The 20,027-nt window shown below is 48.4% G+C and overlaps 1 protein-coding gene across 1 annotated transcript in view; it reads left to right on the top strand.

The window, feature by feature from the left end:
* The window catches only part of LOC138300897 (protein-arginine deiminase type-3-like), a 385,604-nt gene that overhangs the window by 319,961 nt on the left and 45,616 nt on the right, over positions 1-20,027 (top strand). The window contains exon 13 of the mRNA XM_069240756.1: positions 1,902-1,995. Within this exon, the coding sequence (XP_069096857.1) occupies positions 1,902-1,995 (94 nt within the window). The remainder of the gene's footprint in view (positions 1-1,901; positions 1,996-20,027) is intronic.

Raw genomic sequence — 20,027 nt, 5'->3', positions numbered from 1 at the left:
TGGGCAGGGTGTAGTGTATGTTAGAGATGAGACATGTACTGATGTGTGTTACATGCCCTAACAGTGAAATACTGCTAAATTCAGTCTTCACTGTTGCAAGGCCTTTCTCTCTCATGGGTTAACATAAGGGCTGCCTTTAAATAATTTTAAAGTGCAGATTCCCTTTGAGAGCAGATAGAAATATGGAGTCTGGGGTCTCACAATTTAAAAATACATCTTTAGGTGAAGTTGTTTTTTAGATTGTTAGTTTGAAAATGCCACTTTTAGAAAGTAGGCATTTTTTTGCTTAAACCATTCTGTGACTCTGCGTGTTTGTGATTCCCTGTCTAGGCCAGTTTGACAGTTGGGCTGTTTGTGAATCCCCTCTAGACAGTGAGACAAAGGGAGCTGGGGTGCAGCCTGCATATACTGATGAGCCATCTGTGCTAGAGTGGAGTGGTCACTTACACCTGAATAGGCAATGCCTGCCTTCTCACAATGCACTCTCCGACCCCCTACTTCAAAGGCAGAAAGTGGTATAAGTATTGGACCCAAAACCCATGAAAATTAGATCACTTCTGGAACCAAGAGGAACCTCTGCCCAGGAGAAGAGATGAAGAGAAGTACTCCCCCTGCCTGTGACTGCTTTTTTGGGTTATCCTGCAGTTGCTGCATCTCCCTGTGACAGGGGACAAAGACTGGACTTTGTTGTGCATTCCTGCTTTAGAAGAATCTCGATGGGCTTGAACTGAGCTTGCCTCCTGTTTTGAAGTCTCAGAGCCATCAAAGACTTCCTCTGCTAACATCTGGACTCTCTGCTGAGGCTCCTACCCTGCCAAGTGGTGTTCTATTCAGTCCCTGTGCCCTTGAAAGGTTAACTTGGCAGACAAGAACTGAAAATCCACGCACAGACCGCCGTGTGGGTAAAGTTTCGACACACCGTCTGCAACGCAGCAGATAAACAGCACGCTGCCAGCCTCACTGACAAAATCGACACTCCACCTACATCGCGGCTGAGAGAAACAACGTGCAGCACCCGCTTGCGGCTGCTGATAACAACGCAAACCCCATGAAATGTGGTTTTCTAACACTGTGAAACAGGATTTCCCATGCATCATCCCTGGGCCTCAAAGTCTTCCTGACTCTGCGCGGATCCGAGGTGCCCTGTCTGGAAATCGATACATCGCTCTCTTGCGAGGGAGAAAAATGGCGCATCGCTGACTCAACCAGAGAAGAAATGATGCACCGCCTCCCATTTGAGGAAGGAATCGACACATTGCTGCCTTTTCCGATGCACGCTCACACATGCAACTTTATTTTTTACACTAACCTGGTACTTTGTGCAAAATCAACGTTTCTATTGTGTTCTATGGAGTAAGACTTATTCTTTTGAACATTCATATTTTAAGTTGTGTATGTTGGATTTTTGTTGTTTCGGTCTTGTTTGATTTAGATAAATATTGCCTATTTTTCTAAACTGGTGTGGAGTCCATTTTGTAGTGTTTTCACTGTATTACTGTGTATGTGTTGGTACAACTACTTTACAAATTGCTTTTGAGTTAAGCCTGCCTGCTCGTGCCAAGCTGCCAAGGGAGTGAGTGGGGGTTAATCAGGTGTATTTCTCCTTTGCCCTGACTAAAGGGGATAACCTGACTGCCAACCAAAGGCCCCATTTCTAACAATTACCAACTACAATCACCCAAAATCACACATAAATCTAAAGCCACACAACCACCCAACACCTCAGTTGCACTCCACGTTTAATGTGCACTCAACATCTCCTAATGAGCCAACCAAGTTCTATTATGTAGCTTTATGTAAAATCTGCCATTGAGATGTACCACTTTGGGCTTTTCTTTGATGATGAAATCAAAGCAACTCATGAGTCCTAACTGTTATCTTGCACCATTTCTTTGTTTCAGGGATTCTGTCTGCTGCTTGCCAGCCCCACCACCTGCTGCAATCTGTTCGAGGAGAAGAAAAAAGAGGGGCATGGGAATGCAGTTATGTTCAAGGGTAAGTATTCCATTTGTTCACTTACGACCCATGGCATTCATTTGGTCTTTTCTCATTCTGGAATGTACACCTATGTTTTAAGTGGAATGTAATCATATTTGTCAAGTTGGCTAGTCCATAGGTAGCAATTGCTACCCCTGCCTTGCCCTCTGATGCCATAACCCTAGTGCTTTTGTCTTCGGGATCTTGAATAAAACAGCAGGGACAGAAAGCAAAACAAGCATTGGTACAGCAGGCCCAGCTTTTAACCAAAAGTGCCTCTTTCATGACTGGTATGTTTAAGGCCTTAGGGCCTTATTCAGGGTTTGGTAGTTAGGATACCCTGTCACAAACATGGCAGATGTCCCATCAACCATATTACAAGGGCATAATCGCCTATGGCATGTGGCACAGTGCATCTATCCTGTTTTGGTGATGTTTCCTATGCGGCAAACTCTAAATGAGGCCCTTACACTGACTGTTACTTGTGCTTGCACTCACACAGCCATTCATCAACTCACTGACTAATTCTTGCATTATCTCACTCCTCAACATCCATAATAAAGCACACACACAAACCACATAGGAAAGGTAAAGTGAAAGAGTAAAAATAGAAACAGTAAAAAATAATGCCAGCGTGTAATAAAGCAAAATACGTAAAAACATAAAACATAGCAGAGGGTGCCTATCCTCAAATGGTATTGTGCTCAATGCATCATTGTTTTATATTTCTAAGATTGCTGCCACGTTTGCGAGCAATGTGTTGGTCATCTTGGAATTCTAACACAGTGATACATTAAGGACAATATGATTTGAAGATGGACTGCTTGTGAGTGACCCAGCAGCACTATCCGGGGAGCTGTATGGCACTCTTAAAAAAACAAATAGCAAAAAGAAGAAATAAAGAAAAGTGAAACTATAAGAGAGAAAATGGAAAACAATGACTGGTCTCACTCATTTATTTTCATGCAGATGTGCAAAAATGAAAGGCAAAATACCATCAGTAACAGAGCAGTAGATTCACAGGATGATGTGGGCTGACCCATAGCTGCATGCTGTATAGGTCGTGATCTGAAGAAGAATGTGGATGACACTAAAACAGACAAAAATTCTTAAGAGGGCTAATATATATATATTATTTTTTTTACAAGAGCCCGTCAGACCGCTAAAGCTGTCAGGTCAAAGTTAAAAAAGTACTTTAATACAGACACAGCTAGATTCTACACATACAAATACGTACACAATTATGGTAGGGGAGCAAATATACAGCCCGAGTAAAAAAGGTCTGCCAAGGATTATCACAGTGCAAATCTTTTATCCCCAAGTTTTGTAAATCACACCAAACCATTCCCTACTATAGCAACCTGTTAGATTCCATTTTTTTGTAAACAAAGTTTATTGCAATTTCGATCAACCAGTGAGCAGGTAAACATAGTATAAGAGAACATACAGTGATCTACATAGACTCGGAGGGCTATAGCTTTTTCAATCTATAAATCTCTGCACTAACAGCAATCTAATGTTGCAACATCTACCCTACCACCCATCCCACAACCTCCCCAACAGTGCCCCTCCCCCCAGTGATGATGCTGGTAGCATATCTGGACAGTTCTGTTGTATGTAGGTGTGTTATGAAGGAGTCAACCCTCCGCTCACTATGTGAGAGTGTTTCCCCCGTCTAATCCAACCGTAGGATCCTGCCCCGGGGTCATCTGTAATGGCACCAATGGATTGGGTCTATAGGTAACTTCATAAAACATCCAATCATCATTCAATCAGGGGACTGGACCCAATCGACATTCCTCCTTAAAGGAGTCTAATATCGCATCCCAACCTTGCGCCGCCTCCATGGGCCGTCAACCCCTTCTGGCCTCACCATGCAGAACCGCGCTCTCGCACCCAGCCCACCTAGTTAATTCTCTGGTCCATTGGGACAGTCTCGGCCCAACTGGATTCTTCCAGGACATCGCTATTTCCCTCTTGGCCAGCACGGAGGCCAAGTCCCGGAACCTGTTGGTTATTTTGTACTTAGCCGTGCGTGGAAACCAGCCAAGCAGACAATGACCTATTGTGCAGGGGACCTCCCTTCCTATCGCTCCAGCCACCAGACGGCTCACCTCCGTCCAATACACCTCCGCCGTAGGGCAGCTCCAGAACATATGCCTAAATTCCGCCTTCTCTAGCCCGCACCTCGGGCAATGTACTCCTTCCACTCCAAAGTACCTGCTGATTCGTTCAGGGGTGAGGTATGCCCTATGTAGTACATAAAAATTAATCAGCTTAAATCTGGCATTGCGAGTCATTTTGGGGAAGATCCCCAGAATACGCTCCCAGTCCACTTCGGATATAGTTGTGCCTAGGTCTACTTCCCAGGACGATTTGAGCTGAGTCAAAGGTATGGTCCTATCGGCTTGAACCCTGCTGTAGAGATTAGAAACTGCCTTAAAGGTGCCAGAAGAAGTCGCCAAATATGTACAGGTTGTTTGTGCAGTGAGCTCTCCTGTCCGTCTCAGCCAATGTTTCCTGATACTAGCCACTACTGAGCCATATAATAAGAAGTGCCCTCCCTGTAGACCGAATTGTGTCCGAAGGACTTCAAACGGCATCAGCGTCCCCTCCTTAAATAGTGCTCCTACCGTCTGTATCCCGGCCTCCACCCAGGACTGGAGTCCACCACAGTCACCTCGGTGGGGCAAAGCTCTTAGGGACAAGAGGGGTAGGTCAGGGGAGTAAGGAGCCTTTACTTTAAGTTTACGTAAAAAGCTTCTCCAACAGCGCGCAAGGACTTTAAATTCAAGGGAATCATGTTTCCCAGTACTCGAACACCCCAACAACAGTTCGTATAATCTAGTCTCTGGGGGAGTAAATGCCTTTACCCCCAACCCTGTCGCTGCTCTGTTGGCTATCCATTGCGCCAACCACTGGAGCTGTGCTGCCAAGTAGTAAGCCTCAAAGTCTGGAACTGCTAGGCCTCCGTCTGGGGATCGCCTCTGAAGTTTGGCCAGAGCCACTCGCTTCCGTCCACCCCCCCAGATAAAGGCTATGACCATGGACTCCAGTTCTGCAAATATGGCCTTAGGAATCCATACTGGCAGGACCGTGAAGTGATACAGGAGGCGAGGCAACACCACCATTTTAAGGATGGCTACCCTCCCCGCTACAGATAGAGGTAAGGTTTGCCAGAAAGCCATGGTGGAACGGAGGGAACGCATTGAGCCTCCAATATTGCTGTCTATTATATCCTGTGGGTCATGGAAAATCCTGACCCCCAAGTATGAGAGGCATCTTGGAACCCACTGGACATTTCCCAACTCCAATGGTGGGGTTACATTAGCGTTCAAAGGAAACAGGTCGGTCTTGCCCCAATTCACCCGAACTCCAGAAAGCTCGCCAAATTGCGAAAGCGTCTGTTGGGTTCGGGGAAGATCTCTGTGTACATCGTCTAAGAAGATCAACAGGTCATCCGCATATAACGCTATCTGATGTCTCTTGCCCCCCGCCACTATGCCGGGACCCCCACCACCACCACCGCGCGCTGCGGCTGCCAGTGGCTCCATAGCCAGTGCAAACAGTAGCGGTGATAGAGGACACCCCTGTCTGGTACCCCGCTCAACGGCATAAGGTCTGGATATAGTCCGTCCTGTCCGTACCCTAGTAGTGGGCTCGGTATACAACAATCTGACCCAGTGTAGGAAGTTGGCTCTGTATGTGCTATTTCAAAGTAAGGAATAGCATGCACAGAGTCCAAGGGTTCCCCTTAGAGGTAAAATAGTGGTAAAAATAGATAATACTAATGCTCTATTTTGTGGTAGTGTGGTCGAGCAGTAGGCTTATCCAAGGAGTAGTGTTAAGCATTTGTTGTACATACACATAGACAATAAATGAGGTACACACACTCAGAGACAAATCCAGCCAATAGGTTTTTGTATAGAAAAATATCTTTTCTTAGTTTATTTTAAGAACCACAGGTTCAAATTCTACATGTAATATCTCATTCGAAAGGTATTGCAGGTAAGTACTTTAGGAACTTCAAATCATCAAAATTGCATGTATACTTTTCAAGTTATTCACAAATAGCTGTTTTAAAAGTGGACACTTAGTGCAATTTTCACAGTTCCTAGGGGAGGTAAGTATTTGTTAGGCTAACCAGGTAAGTAAGACACTTACAGGGTTCAGTTCTTGGTCCAAGGTAGCCCACCGTTGGGGGTTCAGAGCAACCCCAAAGTCACCACACCAGCAGCTCAGGGCCGGTCAGGTGCAGAGTTCAAAGTGGTGCCCAAAACACATAGGCTAGAATGGAGAGAAGGGGGTGCCCTGGTTCCGGTCTGCTTGCAGGTAAGTACCCGCGTCTTCGGAGGGCAGACCAGGGGGGTTTTGTAGGGCACCGGGGGGGACACAAGCCCACACAGAAATTTCACCCTCAGCGGCGCGGGGGCGGCCGGGTGCAGTGTAGAAACAAGCGTCGGGTTCGCAATGTTAGTCTATGAGAGATCTCGGGATCTCTTCAGCGCTGCAGGCAGGCAAGGGGGGGATTCCTCGGGGAAACCTCCACTTGGGCGAGGGAGAGGGACTCCTGGGGGTCACTCCTCCAGTGAAAGTCCGGTCCTTCAGGTCCTGGGGGCTGCGGGTGCAGGGTCTCTCCCAGGCGTCGGGACTTTAGGTTCAAAGAGTCGCGGTCAGGGGAAGCCTCGGGATTCCCTCTGCAGGCGGCGCTGTGGGGGCTCAGGGGGGACAGGTTTTGGTACTCACAGTATCAGAGTAGTCCTGGGGTCCCTCCTGAGGTGTCGGATCTCCACCAGCCGAGTCGGGGTCGCCGGGTGCAGTGTTGCAAGTCTCACGCTTCTTGCGGGGAGCTTGCAGGGTTCTTTAAAGCTGCTGGAAACAGAGTCGCAGCCTTTCTTGGAGCAGGTCCGCTGTCCTCGGGAGTTTCTTGTCTTTTCGAAGCAGGGGCAGTCCTCAGAGGATGTCGAGGTCGCTGGTCCCTTTGGAAGGCGTCGCTGGAGCAGGATCTTTGGAAGGCAGGAGACAGGCCGGTGAGTTTCTGGAGCCAAGGCAGTTGTCGTCTTCTGGTCTTCCGCTGCAGGGGTTTTCAGCTGGGCAGTCCTTCTTCTTGTAGTTGCAGGAATCTAATTTTCTAGGGCTCAGGGTAGCCCTTAAATACTAAATTTAAGGGCGTGTTTAGGTCTGGGGGGTTAGTAGCCAATGGCTACTAGCCCTGAGGGTGGGTACACCCTCTTTGTGCCTCCTCCCAAGGGGAGGGGGTCACAATCCTAACCCTATTGGGGGAATCCTCCATCTGCAAGATGGAGGATTTCTAAAAGTTAGAGTCACTTCAGCTCAGGACACCTTAGGGGCTGTCCTGACTGGCCAGTGACTCCTCCTTGTTTTTCTCATTATTTTCTCCGGCCTTGCCGCCAAAAGTGGGGCCTGGCCGGAGGGGGCGGGCAACTCCACTAGCTGGAGTGTCCTGCTGGGTTGGCACAAAGGAGGTGAGCCTTTGAGGCTCACCGCCAGGTGTGACAATTCCTGCCTGGGGGAGGTGTTAGCATCTCCACCCAGTGCAGGCTTTGTTACTGGCCTCAGAGTGACAAAGGCACTCTCCCCATGGGGCCAGCAACATGTCTCGGTTTGTGGCAGGCTGCTAAAACTAGTCAGCCTACACAGATAGTCGGTTAAGTTTCAGGGGGCACCTCTAAGGTGCCCTCTGGGGTGTATTTTACAATAAAATGTACACTGGCATCAGTGTGCATTTATTGTGCTGAGAAGTTTGATACCAAACTTCCCAGTTTTCAGTGTAGCCATTATGGTGCTGTGGAGTTCGGGTTTGACAGACTCCCAGACCATATACTCTTATGGCTACCCTGCACTTACAATGTCTAAGGTTTTGTTTAGACACCGTAGGGGTACCATGCTCATGCACTGGTACCCTCACCTATGGTATAGTGCACCCTGCCTTAGGGCTGTAAGGCCTGCTAGAGGGGTGTCTTACCTATACTGCATAGGCAGTGAGAGGCTGGCATGGCACCCTGAGGGGAGTGCCATGTCGACTTACTCGTTTTGTCCTCACTAGCACACACAAGCTGGCAAGCAGTGTGTCTGTGCTGAGTGAGAGGTCTCCAGGGTGGCATAAGACATGCTGCAGCCCTTAGAGACCTTCCTTGGCATCAGGGCCCTTGGTACTAGAAGTACCAGTTACAAGGGACTTATCTGGATGCCAGGGTCTGCCAATTGTGGATACAAAAGTACAGGTTAGGGAAAGAACACTGGTGCTGGGGCCTGGTTAGCAGGCCTCAGCACACTTTCAATTGTAAACATAGCATCAGCAAAGGCAAAAAGTCAGGGGGCAACCATGCCAAGGAGGCATTTCCTTACACCCAGGCAATGTATTCAGGTCCGAAACGAAGGTGGGACATCACTGTGTAAAGGAAAGCCCACTCCAAGCTATCAAAGGCCTTTTCTATATCGACTGCGAGCACTCCAGGGGCTGGGCTAGTCGAATTCTGATCGTTCATGACCGCTATAAATCTGCGTATGTTATCCGCTGTGTTGCGCCCCGGGATGAACCCTGCCTGGTCAGTATGTATTAGTGTTGCCATGTGGGGGAGCAGCCTAGAGGCCAGTACCTTGCTGAGGATCTTGTAATCCAGGTTCAGCATGGATAAAGGTCTGTATGCCCCGGCTTCTGCAGGATTTTTCCCAGGTTTAAGCAAGGACACTATTACCGCCTCCCTGGCTGTTGCTGGCAAAATTCCTCGGTCTCTGGCGGATTGAAATAGAATCTCGAGCCTAGGAGCTAACAAATCTATATACATGGCATAGAATTCAATAGGGAGACCATCTGTCCCCGGAGTCTTTCCCCTTGATAGTTCACTAATGGCCCTCCGAATCTCTGGTTGCGTAATGGCGCCCTCAAGTTGTGACGCAGCGTCCGGTGTTAGTGCCTGTAACTGCAGTCTTGATACATAACTATCGATGGAGTTACCGTCAGGACGAAGAGTGCTTTTATATAATCGTTCGTAAAAGGTCATGAGGTGAGAGTTAATTTGCTCCTGCCCGTGAAGGGGATTCCCCCCCCTCCGATATCATTTCCAGGATAGGTGATGTCTTATGCGCTTGCGATATTACCCATGCTAACATCCGACCCGCTTTGTCTCTCTCCCCGTGTGCTCGTGTGATATAGTTTTGGTAGTCGAAGCAACGAAGGCGCTCTACTCAGTCAGCGACCGTTGCTCTAAGCTCTAGGATAGTAGGTTGAAGGAGCGGATTTTCAGGTCTTTTTTTCTCCACCTCTCGCAGCTCACTCTCCGCTTGTTCAGTGTCCCTGAGTAGAGTCCTTCAGACCCCCACCGCTCCCGCAATACAGCGCCCACGCATTACCACTTTAAAAGCGTCCCATTCAATCAAGGGGTTATTGGTCGAAGCCTCGTTATCTACAAAGTAGTGGGTAATATGTTGTCTCAGCTCCTCCCGAAAGGGTGCGTCTTCTAGGGACTCAGTCTTCAGCCGCCAGGTGGGGATGCGGGAAGGGGGTGAACCCCAGTGTAACTCTAATAATAGAGGGTTATGATCAGAGATTGTGCGGGTCAGGTATTCAACATTATGCACCTGAGGGAAAATGTCTGGGGAGCAGAAAAACACATCTAAGTGGACATGGAGCTCGTGCCAGGGAGAGAAGCAGGAATAGTCTCTGGTCTCAGGGTGTAGCCGTCTCCAGACATCCACCAGCCCCCAGCTCGCCTGCCAGGAGGAGAATAGCCTTGCTACTCTCATCAGAGGGGAATCATGTAACGGAGGGTGGGAGCGATCCCTGGAGGGATCGGCCACACAATTAAAGTCGCCCCCCATCACTAGAGGGAACTGCAAATAGGTGGCCAGGAGGCCCAATAAGCGCGTAAAGAACTGACCCTGGTCCCAGTTCGGGGCATAGACATTGATCAACACTAGATCCCTTCCCTCCAGTCGACCCCGGATTGCTACAAAACGTCCCTCAGGGTCTATGAGCTTGTCCAATAACTGGAATTGAACCCCGGCTTTGATCCATATCTAGGCACCCCTGGCGAATGCGGAATAAGAGGTATAGTATGCCTGGCCCCTCCACCGTTTCTACAGTGCTTGCCCTTCAGCCTGGGTTAAATGTGTTTCTTGGAGCAACGCAATCTGAATCCCTCTCCGCTGTAAATGTGAGAATACCTTATATCTCTCAGACATTGTGTGCATGCCCCGTACATTCCAAGAGAGAAATTTATAAGTGCCTAATGTCCCCATAACTGTATTTCAGTCCCCATTTGTGACATGCCCCAAGCAGGGCTAGCAGATACCACGAAGATCCCTACTCTCACATTATACAACACCAGCAGCCCAATGTTAAACATCCACCACTCATCACTCCCCCTAAACAAGCCCCAACAATTAACATCCCAACTCCCCTTCCCCAGGACAAAAGTTTGAACGTCTCTCATCCAAACTTCGTGAAATGTCAACTAGTTTATCGAAAGTGGGGGAACTCCTAGATCACAAAAGGAGTGGGCCATCGCCCCGATCCCCACTACCGGATTGCAAGATATAGTAGTACTTGTGGACCCATATCTCATCCATCTGGTGGGTACGACCGCCATAGTGACAGCTAGTGCGCCCCCCTCATCAGCTTCTACGGTGTCTGCCAGAGGAGGCTCTCATTACCAGGGCAACTGGTGCAAGTGTAGATCGATGGGAGGACTCTCATATGATACAGTCAGAGGTGCCCGGTGTTATGGCCGGGCCCGATCCGTCGGACACACAGGAGGTCTCAGATTCATGGTCCGAATCAGATGGTTCATCGTCCGCAGCGGTCTGTACTTGGGATCCCCGATCAGAGCCGCTCAATGAAGCTGCTGCCTCCATGGCTTTTCGTCTCTCAGTTTGCATCTCCACAGGGGAAGGACTATTTACTATACGGGTCGTGTTGCTTTTAGCCCCGCTCCTCCGTTCATGTTCAGGGTTCTGTGTCGGAGGACCATTCCCCTCATGTGTCAGCAGATCAAGCCATTGCCATACCTCCTCCACCGTAGTGAAAAACTGTGTACTGTCTTTGGCCACTACCCTAAGTTTCGCCGGGAACAGCATGCCATATTGTAGACCTAATTGGCGCAGTTTCTGTTTTGCATCCCTGAAGGAGGCTCGTTGTTTCTGTACTTCCCGAGAGAAGTCTGGGAAGATACGTACTGTGTGATTGTCCATTGTGCGATCTCCTTTGGTCCTGCTCTGATGCAACAGGTAATCCCTATCTCGGTAATGAAGAAGCCTGGCTATTATAGGTCATGGGGGGGCTCCCAGGCGGGGAGGACGCGTCGGAACTCTATGTGCCCTCTCAATCGCAAAAAAGGGAGAAAGTCCATCGCTCGCTAAGTCCTCTCGGAGCCACCGCTCGAGGAACTCCGCCAGGCCAGTTTGTGGAACACTTTCAGGCATACCGATCACTCGTATGTTATTGCGTCGCAATCTATTTTCCGCATCTTCGGCCCTTAATTCCAGGGCCCTGATCCGGTTCTCCAGCTGCTTTGTAGACTTAGTGGCATCCTTGACCTCCGGAAGAAGCTCTTTAAGTTGCTTGTCGGTGGTGGACACTTTTTCGGCCAGGCGACGGTGATCATCTCGCAGTACTGTGAGATCCGTGGCCAAAGCGTCGATTTTCCCCTCCAGTGCTACACGGGAAGCCGTTATAGCTTGTAGGACGTCTTGAAGTGTGGGGTCGTCGCATCCCTCTCTTGAAGCGTCATTCCTGGGGTCAGGCGGGTCTGCTTGTGCCTCAGCTGAGGACCCACTTTTTTGTTCCATGTCCCTCCGGCGACCGACTTTACCCATTTTCTGGGGTATGGCTCCAACTCAGTCTGGTCGGTGGCCTCTGGACATCAACTCTCCCACCTCAGCGCTGTATACTTCACTGCCAGAGATATCGCCGAACTGTTATTAGAGAACTGCTGTTTCCGGTGCTCGGTACTTGTGTAAGAGGCTTATCGCCTTCCAGTGCCAGCCGCAGTCCGCACTCTGGGCCGCCAAGAACCCCTGGGGACACCACACGTCAGGTAGTCAGGACTCCCTCTCTCCTCTCAGTCAGGGTGTGGACCTGTTGAGTCAAGTAGCCTCGCCGTTCGTGGAGGGCGCCCTCAAGCATTCATGTCTCTCATCCAGTGTCTGGGGGCCCCCTGCACTCTCCTGTAGGTAGCACTGCGCATCTAGAGGGACCCCTGTAAAGGGGGGCCGTATGCACCGCGCCTCAGTGCAGGCCAGGTTCGCCCTATCAAGCCACCGACTTCGTCCCCCCTCGTTCCAGCTCACCTCAGGAAGTCCATGGAGTCAAGCCTCCCCAGGAGTACCCCCCGGTGTTGCCGTGCAGACTGCGATCAGTCGTCCTCAGAGGGGAGCTGCCAAAGGAGCTCCGGGGGAACCCCGGAATTATCGCCTCTAACCGTGAACCATTGGATCCTTCCCTCGGGTGCCGGCCGCCATGTTGTGTGTTCTCCGCAGACCTCAGCCGAGCGCTGTCGCAGTGCTGGGCCCCACTGTTCACCGGCGTTGGTCCCCAGAGGGAACCGCCAGGTCCCCTTGTAATTCTTGTCTCACAAAGGGGTGAGCTGGATAGGATCAGGGAGTTGCTGTAGTGGATCGTCTGCCGCCGGGAGCGTCGGTCAGATCGCGGATGCCATTTTTTTTTTTCGCAGCACTCCGTGGGCCGCAAATTCGGCCCCAAAACTCTCTTCCCTTCGGGATCGGGCCCCTCAAAATGAACCTCGGGACCCCTTCGCACTTTCAGCCAGGCAATGGGGCGGGTTGGGGGTCCACTGCATTTCAGGCTGGACCGGAGTGGGGATCGCTAGCAGGAGCCTCACGGAGAGGCTTCCTCTGCCATCGGCGTCAGGCCACGCCCCCCAGCAACCTGTTAGATTCCATGTAACAAAATACCTCTCTGTCTTCTTCACCATAGCTTTTGTCTTTACCAAATATTTTTGGCAATAAACATGTTTGGCCTCCTACCTCGCTGCAGTGTTTTGGAATGAACAGATCAGACCTATGGCATCTGATATAAATCTTTTCAATGAACAAGTGAGGCATTTAGCCTTTGTCATTGGCTTGTCACCCTAACCAACTCTGCCCTACCTTGTTCAACCTTACCTTTCCCACAAGGCGAGAAGCACATTTCAAGTGCTTTTTTCAGCAAAAAAACACACTTTCTTCCTAATCAGAAGCCTGTGAAGCATATCAACATGTAGGTGGAGTCTAAGCTCTCCCTTGGGTCTGCTTCTAGAATACTTTTTCTAGTAATCACATAAGATCAGGTGACAGCTCCATTGTCCAGACAGATATAAAAAAGGAATGACCCCTTTTATTCTCAATAGTTTCTAGTCCTAATGTAAGGCCTTTGAGAAGCTACCCTTTAGATGAGTGGACAATCGTAGAATGTCATCATGGGTGAAATGGCGTGTGATGTTATTTTCATTAAGAACTGGCATTTTGGTAAATGTAATGCCATGAATGCAATGTGAGACACATTTTCTATGTTAATGATGCCCTTTGTGAACAGAACTAAAAACGTGGCCTCTGCCTCAGTGGGGTTTTGACAGCAGGGAAAGGATTGTTCTTTGCTTATTCACATTGCAGCATAAAACTAAACGTTACCTTAAGAAGCAGCACATGATAGTGTGTATTTCTGCTATATGGATTTAGGATCATCTCACACTCTGCCCAACAAAGAAATGAAAAGCATCCATTGTTTGAACTGATTCAAATACATGAGGGAATATAGGAAATTTGGAATGACATGTGAGATTAAGAAATTATTTTACATATTTAGTTTATGGAAATAATTTTGTTAAAAGGTCACTTTTGGTCGAAAGTAATTATGGCACACTAATTGTTTCATGTAGAACAATTTGTGTGTTCATTTAAAGTTCATTTACTTTGGTAAGAAACATGTTCTGATACATTTTGGAAACCACAATGGGGGAAATGAGGACGTACGAGCAACAAATTTGGAGTGAACGTCAGTATGCACTATGAGGATGGCATAGTTTCATGCAAGTAATTTAGTGTGAAGATTACTGCAAGTAAGAAAACTGACCCTCATTGAGCCACATTAATATTTAATAATATCTGAATAATAGTTTTTCTGGGCGCAAACTAAAAGGTTTAATTTTTTGTTTTAAATATTGAGAGGAAGCAGCATGGACTACTGGTTCATCATTATAAGATTATTTTAGGCCTGGCTAGAAACCACTTCAGCGGAATGCCAGAGCTTCCTGAAGAAAAAAGTACATAGAAAAGAACCTTGGATTAGCCCACATGAGGCAACTTCCTTCAGCTTGCAGAAAGTGTCCTTCACAAAGAAGAAAGGATACCCGTTCCTCTAAATTCCCGTATGGTCATTTCATTGGCCCTTATGATAGCAAGGTAATGGTGCCCCCTTTAATCCCACCTTGTGTGGAGCTGGCATGCCACTGTCATGCATCAGCGAGACCATGCTTCTTGCAGGGTTCGTATTTGTGTTCTTTTAGACTTGTGCTTGCTTTTGTGTGGGATAAACAAAGCGAACACAGAAACGTTGGTCATGTACAGAGAAACTGAAAAAAAGAGGCGACGGTTAGTGCCATGGTGCTCTAGACATCAGCGATAATAAACCTGTCTGTGCTAGTGTAAATGTCAGAAGAATTCCACTATAAATTCACGAAATTGTATTCACTGAAATCAGAAATATGTATACTGTTGTGTCTGCATCACCCCAAAGACATTCCAAAAAAATTCACTGTTCTAGTTTTATTTTTATAATTCTATTAATCTTTATTGAACGAGATCCAGCATTTTTCAACATGACATAATATTTACTATAATAGAAGTTGTTCTACGCAAGACATCCGTCTAGAAGGCTAACAGTACTGACACACAGGTGTATCGCTTTTGATTTTGAATACGTTTACCAAGGAAGTGCATGCTTTGCATGGCGCAACGGACAGAAGGTGAATTTGAAAGGAAGAAGATACAGGAAGCCCATAGAACGGCTGACCTTTCAAATCCAAATTCAGAGCATTGCCATGACAGCAGCTGAACAGGCAATGCGTTCCTTGGTTACCATGTGAGCCTTTCCAGAGCATTTGTGTGTGTGTGTTTGTGTGTTGGTGCTTGAGCACAGTGGAAGCACTAAGCTTCTGCTGTTGTAGTCTCAGTCGGTAACATTGGTAACCGGTCTACATTGGTCACAACACCCAACAGCTCATCTAAGCAACCATCCATCAAACTGCGGAACAGAACTTCCACATAAAGTAGACTGCACAGTTGGCTTTGCCAATGCTGCTTCAGAAATACAGGCATATTACGGGCTGCCTTTTATGAATCTGTACAGTTGGTGTTCGATAAGCAGTTTTTCAAACCCATTTATAAAACATTGACTAGTGTGGTTCAATAATCACAATGCAAAAAAGATCTCAATTTGCACACCTTAGGCATTTACTAACCACTCGGGGCTTGATTTATATGTTGGTTCCATGTATACTCCGTCGCAATGGTGATGAAGTATATGTACCACCGACATGAAGTTCTGTTAGCCAGATTTCAATTCATGCGACCCTTCTGTTTGGCTACAGCTGTGACTACTCTGTCATAGCCATAGCCAAACCTCTCTGACTGCCCAACAGAGTAAGGACTACATGTCCACCCTCCTAATAGGCATGGGTGGATATATAGGGGGTCATTCTGACTCCCGCCGGCCGCGGTAACCGCGGTGCCGGCGGGAGCCGCCAGAATACCGCTGCGCGGTCAGAAGACCGCCGCGGTTATTCTGTGTTTCCCGCTGGGCTGGCGGGCGACCGCCAGAAGGCCGCCCGCCAGCCCAGCGGGAAACCCCTTCCCACGAGGAAGCCGGCTCCGAATGGAGCCGGCGGAGTGGGAAGGGTGCGACGGGTGCAGTAGCACCTGTCGCGATTTTCAGTGTCTGCATGGCAGACACTGAAAATCTTTTAGGGGCCCTCTTACGGGGGCCCCTGCAGTGCCCATGCCATGGGCACTGCAGGGGCCCCCAGGGGCCCCACGACACCCCTCACCGCCATCCTGTTCCTGGCGGTCAAAACCGCCAGGAACAGGATGGCGGTGAGGGGGTCGGAATCCCCATGGTGGCGCAGCAAGCTGCGCCGCCATGGAGGATTCCACAGGGCAGCGGAAAACCGGCGGGAGACCGCCGGTTTTCCGTCTCTGACCGCGGCCATACCCCCGCGGTCAGAATGCCCTTGGGAGCACCGCCAGCCTGTTGGCGGTGCTCCCGCGGTCCCCGGCCCTGGCGGTCCATGACCGCCAGGGTCAGAATGACCGCCATAATCTCTTCTTTACTGTCTGTCACAGTCGGGCAAACCCTGGCAGGGAGGGACAGTAAAAAACAAGTAATACTCCCTCACCATGGGAGAAGTCTTCCATGGCGAGGAAATCATTACTTTTTTATTTTCCCTTTTGGGGATTTTCCCTTTTGGGGATTTTCTTTTTGAAAATAAAAAAAAAATTACTGTGGTGTAGGGTTGCATCATGCCGTTGCAGCCCTCACCAAACAGCTGATTGCATTGACAGGAACAGCCATGACAGTGTTTTCTGCCAGAGCTTTATTATAAATGACCGCCTGCTTGCCAGCTTGGTGATCATTTAGGAATTTGGTGGTCGGGACATCAAGGAATTTACTTTGACACCCAAGTGAAACTGCAGCCCACCCCCAAAATATAAATGAGGCCCTTAGTCTTTTATATCTGTAGTGCGCTGTACATATGTCTTGATTCTAAGATGTTACTAAAATGAAACATCCAACAATCCTGTTAGAAATCCTGTGTGGGAGTGTACTCAGTACACCTAAAGTAACTAAATATTGCATATGTTTGAACTTCACCTTGTCTAATGCTCCGTTTTAAATGTCTGTCTTTATTATCATATTCTTGATACTACAATATTTTTCAATTTCATCCAAAAATACGTTATTCTGTTTTCAAGCATATTCCGTCTCTGCGCATTTTGTACTACTGAAGCACTGCCTTAGGAGAAATAGGCTTGGTTTTCAATGACATAATGTTCATATTTCAAATCATAGACTAACAATGAAACTCTCAATTGGTATAGGACTCAGTCAGTAATCCTATTGGAGAGACATCTAGAAAATACATTTGCAGCAGTCTTACGATAAATGTAGTGTAGCTTCCTCTTAGATCTTTGAAAAGGAAATCTCACTTGTACTGTTACATGTTAGAAAGTTTGTGTTGCCATTTTAGGGCCCAAGCAACCTTTCTCTCTCATTCGTTTGTAGTCTGCCATTCCAAACATGGTACCCACATTGTTTTCTTTCTGTTGTTTGTAGTCTGGGAATCTGTTGATCAAAACACAGTGATAGTTGGTTGATATCGGAATGTAAAATAACTTTATTGTTCCAATTCATTATGTGATGTTATCAGTCAAAGAAAGCACACAAGAACTACTTTTTAACATAAGTTTTTCAGAATCTGGGAAACTAGTTTTACAATCCAATAAATGCCTCTTCTTGAGTTTTGCTTAAAATTTGAAAGCTAATTTGTCTAGTGTTATGTTATCAGTTCTGAAAATGTATGTCACTTGTGTAGGAAAGTACCATCTTGGCATGTTACCCCCATTTTTACCTGTATGTCAGTATGTTTTTGCCTGTCACACTGGGATCCTTCTGGTCAGGACCCCAGTGCTCATAGTTTATGGCCTAATCTGTGTGTGCGTATAGTGCTTAACTGTGTCACTTGAGGCTCTGCTAATCAGAACCTCAGTGCTTATGCTCTCTCTGCTTTTAAGTTTGTCACTACAGGCTAGTAACCTCATTTACCAATTTAAACTGTCACACTGACCCCCCTTATAGGTCCCTAGTATATGGTACCTAGGGCATTGGGGTTCCAGGAGATCATTATGGGCTGCAGCTTTTGTCACCCATAAGGAGCTCAGACAAACCCTTCCACAGGCCTGCCATTGCAGCCTGCGTGAAATAGTGTTCACACTATTTCACAGCCATTTTCACTGCACTTAAGTAACTTATAAGTCACCTATATGTCTAACCTTCATTTACTGAGGGTTAGGTGCAATGTTACTAAGTGTGAGGGCACCCTTGCACTAGAAAAGGTGCCCCCACGTAGTTCAGGGCCAATTCCCGGGACTTTGTGAATGTGAGGACGCCATTACACGCATGCAATACATATAGGTCAATACCTAATATGTAGCTTCACAATGGTAACTCTGAATATGGCCATGTAAGGTGTCTAAGATCATGAAATTGCCCCCCCCCCCATTCCAAATCTGGTATTGGGGAGCCAATTCCATGCATCCTGGGGGCTCCACTATTGACCCCAGGTACTGCCAAACCAGCTCTCTGAGGCTTGCAATGCAGCTACAGCTGCTGCCACCTCACAGACAGGGTTCTGCCCTCCTGGGGTGTGAGCAGCTCAGTCCCAGGAAGGCAGAACCAAGAATTTCCTTTGGGAGGAGGGTGTTACACCCTCTCCTTTTGGAAATAGGTGTAACAGGCTGGGAAGGGGTAGTCTCCCCAGCCTCTGGAAATGCTTTGAAGGGCACAGATGGTGCCCTCCTTGCATAAGCCAGTCTACACCGGCTCAGGGACCCCCAGTCCCTGCTCTGGCGCGAAACTGGACAAAGGAAAGGGGAGTGACCACTCCCCTGTCCATCACCATCCCAGGGGTGGTGCCCAGAGCTCCTCTAGTGTGTCCCAGACATCAGCCATCTTGTTTTCCAAGGTGTGGGGACACTCTGGAGGCCTCCGAGTGGCCAGTGCCAGCAAGTGATGTCAGAGTCCCCTCCTGATAGGTCCATACCTGATAAGGTAGCCAATCCCCCTCTCAGGACTATTCAGGGTCTCTCCTGTGGGTTTCTCTTCAGATTCCGCTGGCAAGTTTCCATCAGGGATCCTCTGCAACTACTACTTCATCCTCTGACCTCAGATTGACTGCAGGCTGCTGCAGGAACTGCTGTAACAGCCACAAAGTATCCAAAAGGGCTACTTTTCCTCTGCAACTTCAGCTCCAGACAGCAACTACAACTGTTTCCATGGTGTGCACACTCTGTGGACTCCCTGTCTTCCCCCTGCACCAGAAGGACCGAAGAAATCTCCTGTGGAGTGACAGAGTCACTTCCCTGCTAAAGCAGGCACCTTCTAAGTCGATGACCGGTTCTCTTGGACTCCTCTCCTGCCAACGAACATGCTCCTTGGAACACAGATGGTGGACCCCTTTGACACAGAGTGTCCTGAGGTCCTGCTGTCCCAGTTTGGAGGAGGTAAGACCTTGCCTTCCCCGAGAACGACAGAACCCATCTGCACCGTGTCTTCTTCACCTCCTGAGGCCTCTGTGCACTCTTTGCAAACTCCCTTCATGCACAGCATGGCCCAGGTCCCCAGCACTCTATCCTGTGATGCTCAACTCACTGAGTTGTTCTCCGGCGGTGTGGGACCTTCCTTTGTCCCCGTGTCCTGGGACTCCCGTGGGTGCTATCTGGAGTTCTGAGGGCTCTCTAAAGTGCTGAGTGCCCCCTCTTCCTCCTCACAGAGTTGAGGCCCCCCAAGTCGCTCTTGGGTTAAGATAGTGCCGTTTTGATGAAAAATGCGACTTTGCCAGAACCAAGGCTTGTTGGAGAAATCCAGTGCCAAAACTCACCTGCATCCAACTTCTCTTCGTGGGATATCCAGTGCAACATGCAGGAACCCGCTGACATCTTCCTTGGGTGCATTTCTGAAGTCCTCATCCAACCGGGGACTCTTCTTTTGCACCCTCTTCTGGGTTGGCAGGGGCTCCTGCCCTTCCTGGAACTTCTTCAGATTTCTGGACTTGGTCTCATTCCTTTGCAGGTCTTCAGGTTCTGGTTCTTGCAATAACTCTAATCATGACTTGTAGTGTGTCCTAAGGAAACTTGCAGTACTTTACTCCTGCCTTTCTGGTCTCTGGGGTGGGGTAATTTAAGGTGTAAGTACCCAAGGTACCCACAACAAACCAGGCCAGCAACTTGATACAATGCATTTTCCATTCTTATAGTGC

This window comes from Pleurodeles waltl, chromosome 6 (genome assembly GCF_031143425.1).
Source record: "Pleurodeles waltl isolate 20211129_DDA chromosome 6, aPleWal1.hap1.20221129, whole genome shotgun sequence".
Taxonomy (NCBI): Eukaryota; Metazoa; Chordata; class Amphibia; order Caudata; family Salamandridae; genus Pleurodeles; species Pleurodeles waltl.
This window is presented reverse-complemented; position numbering and strand designations above follow the sequence as displayed.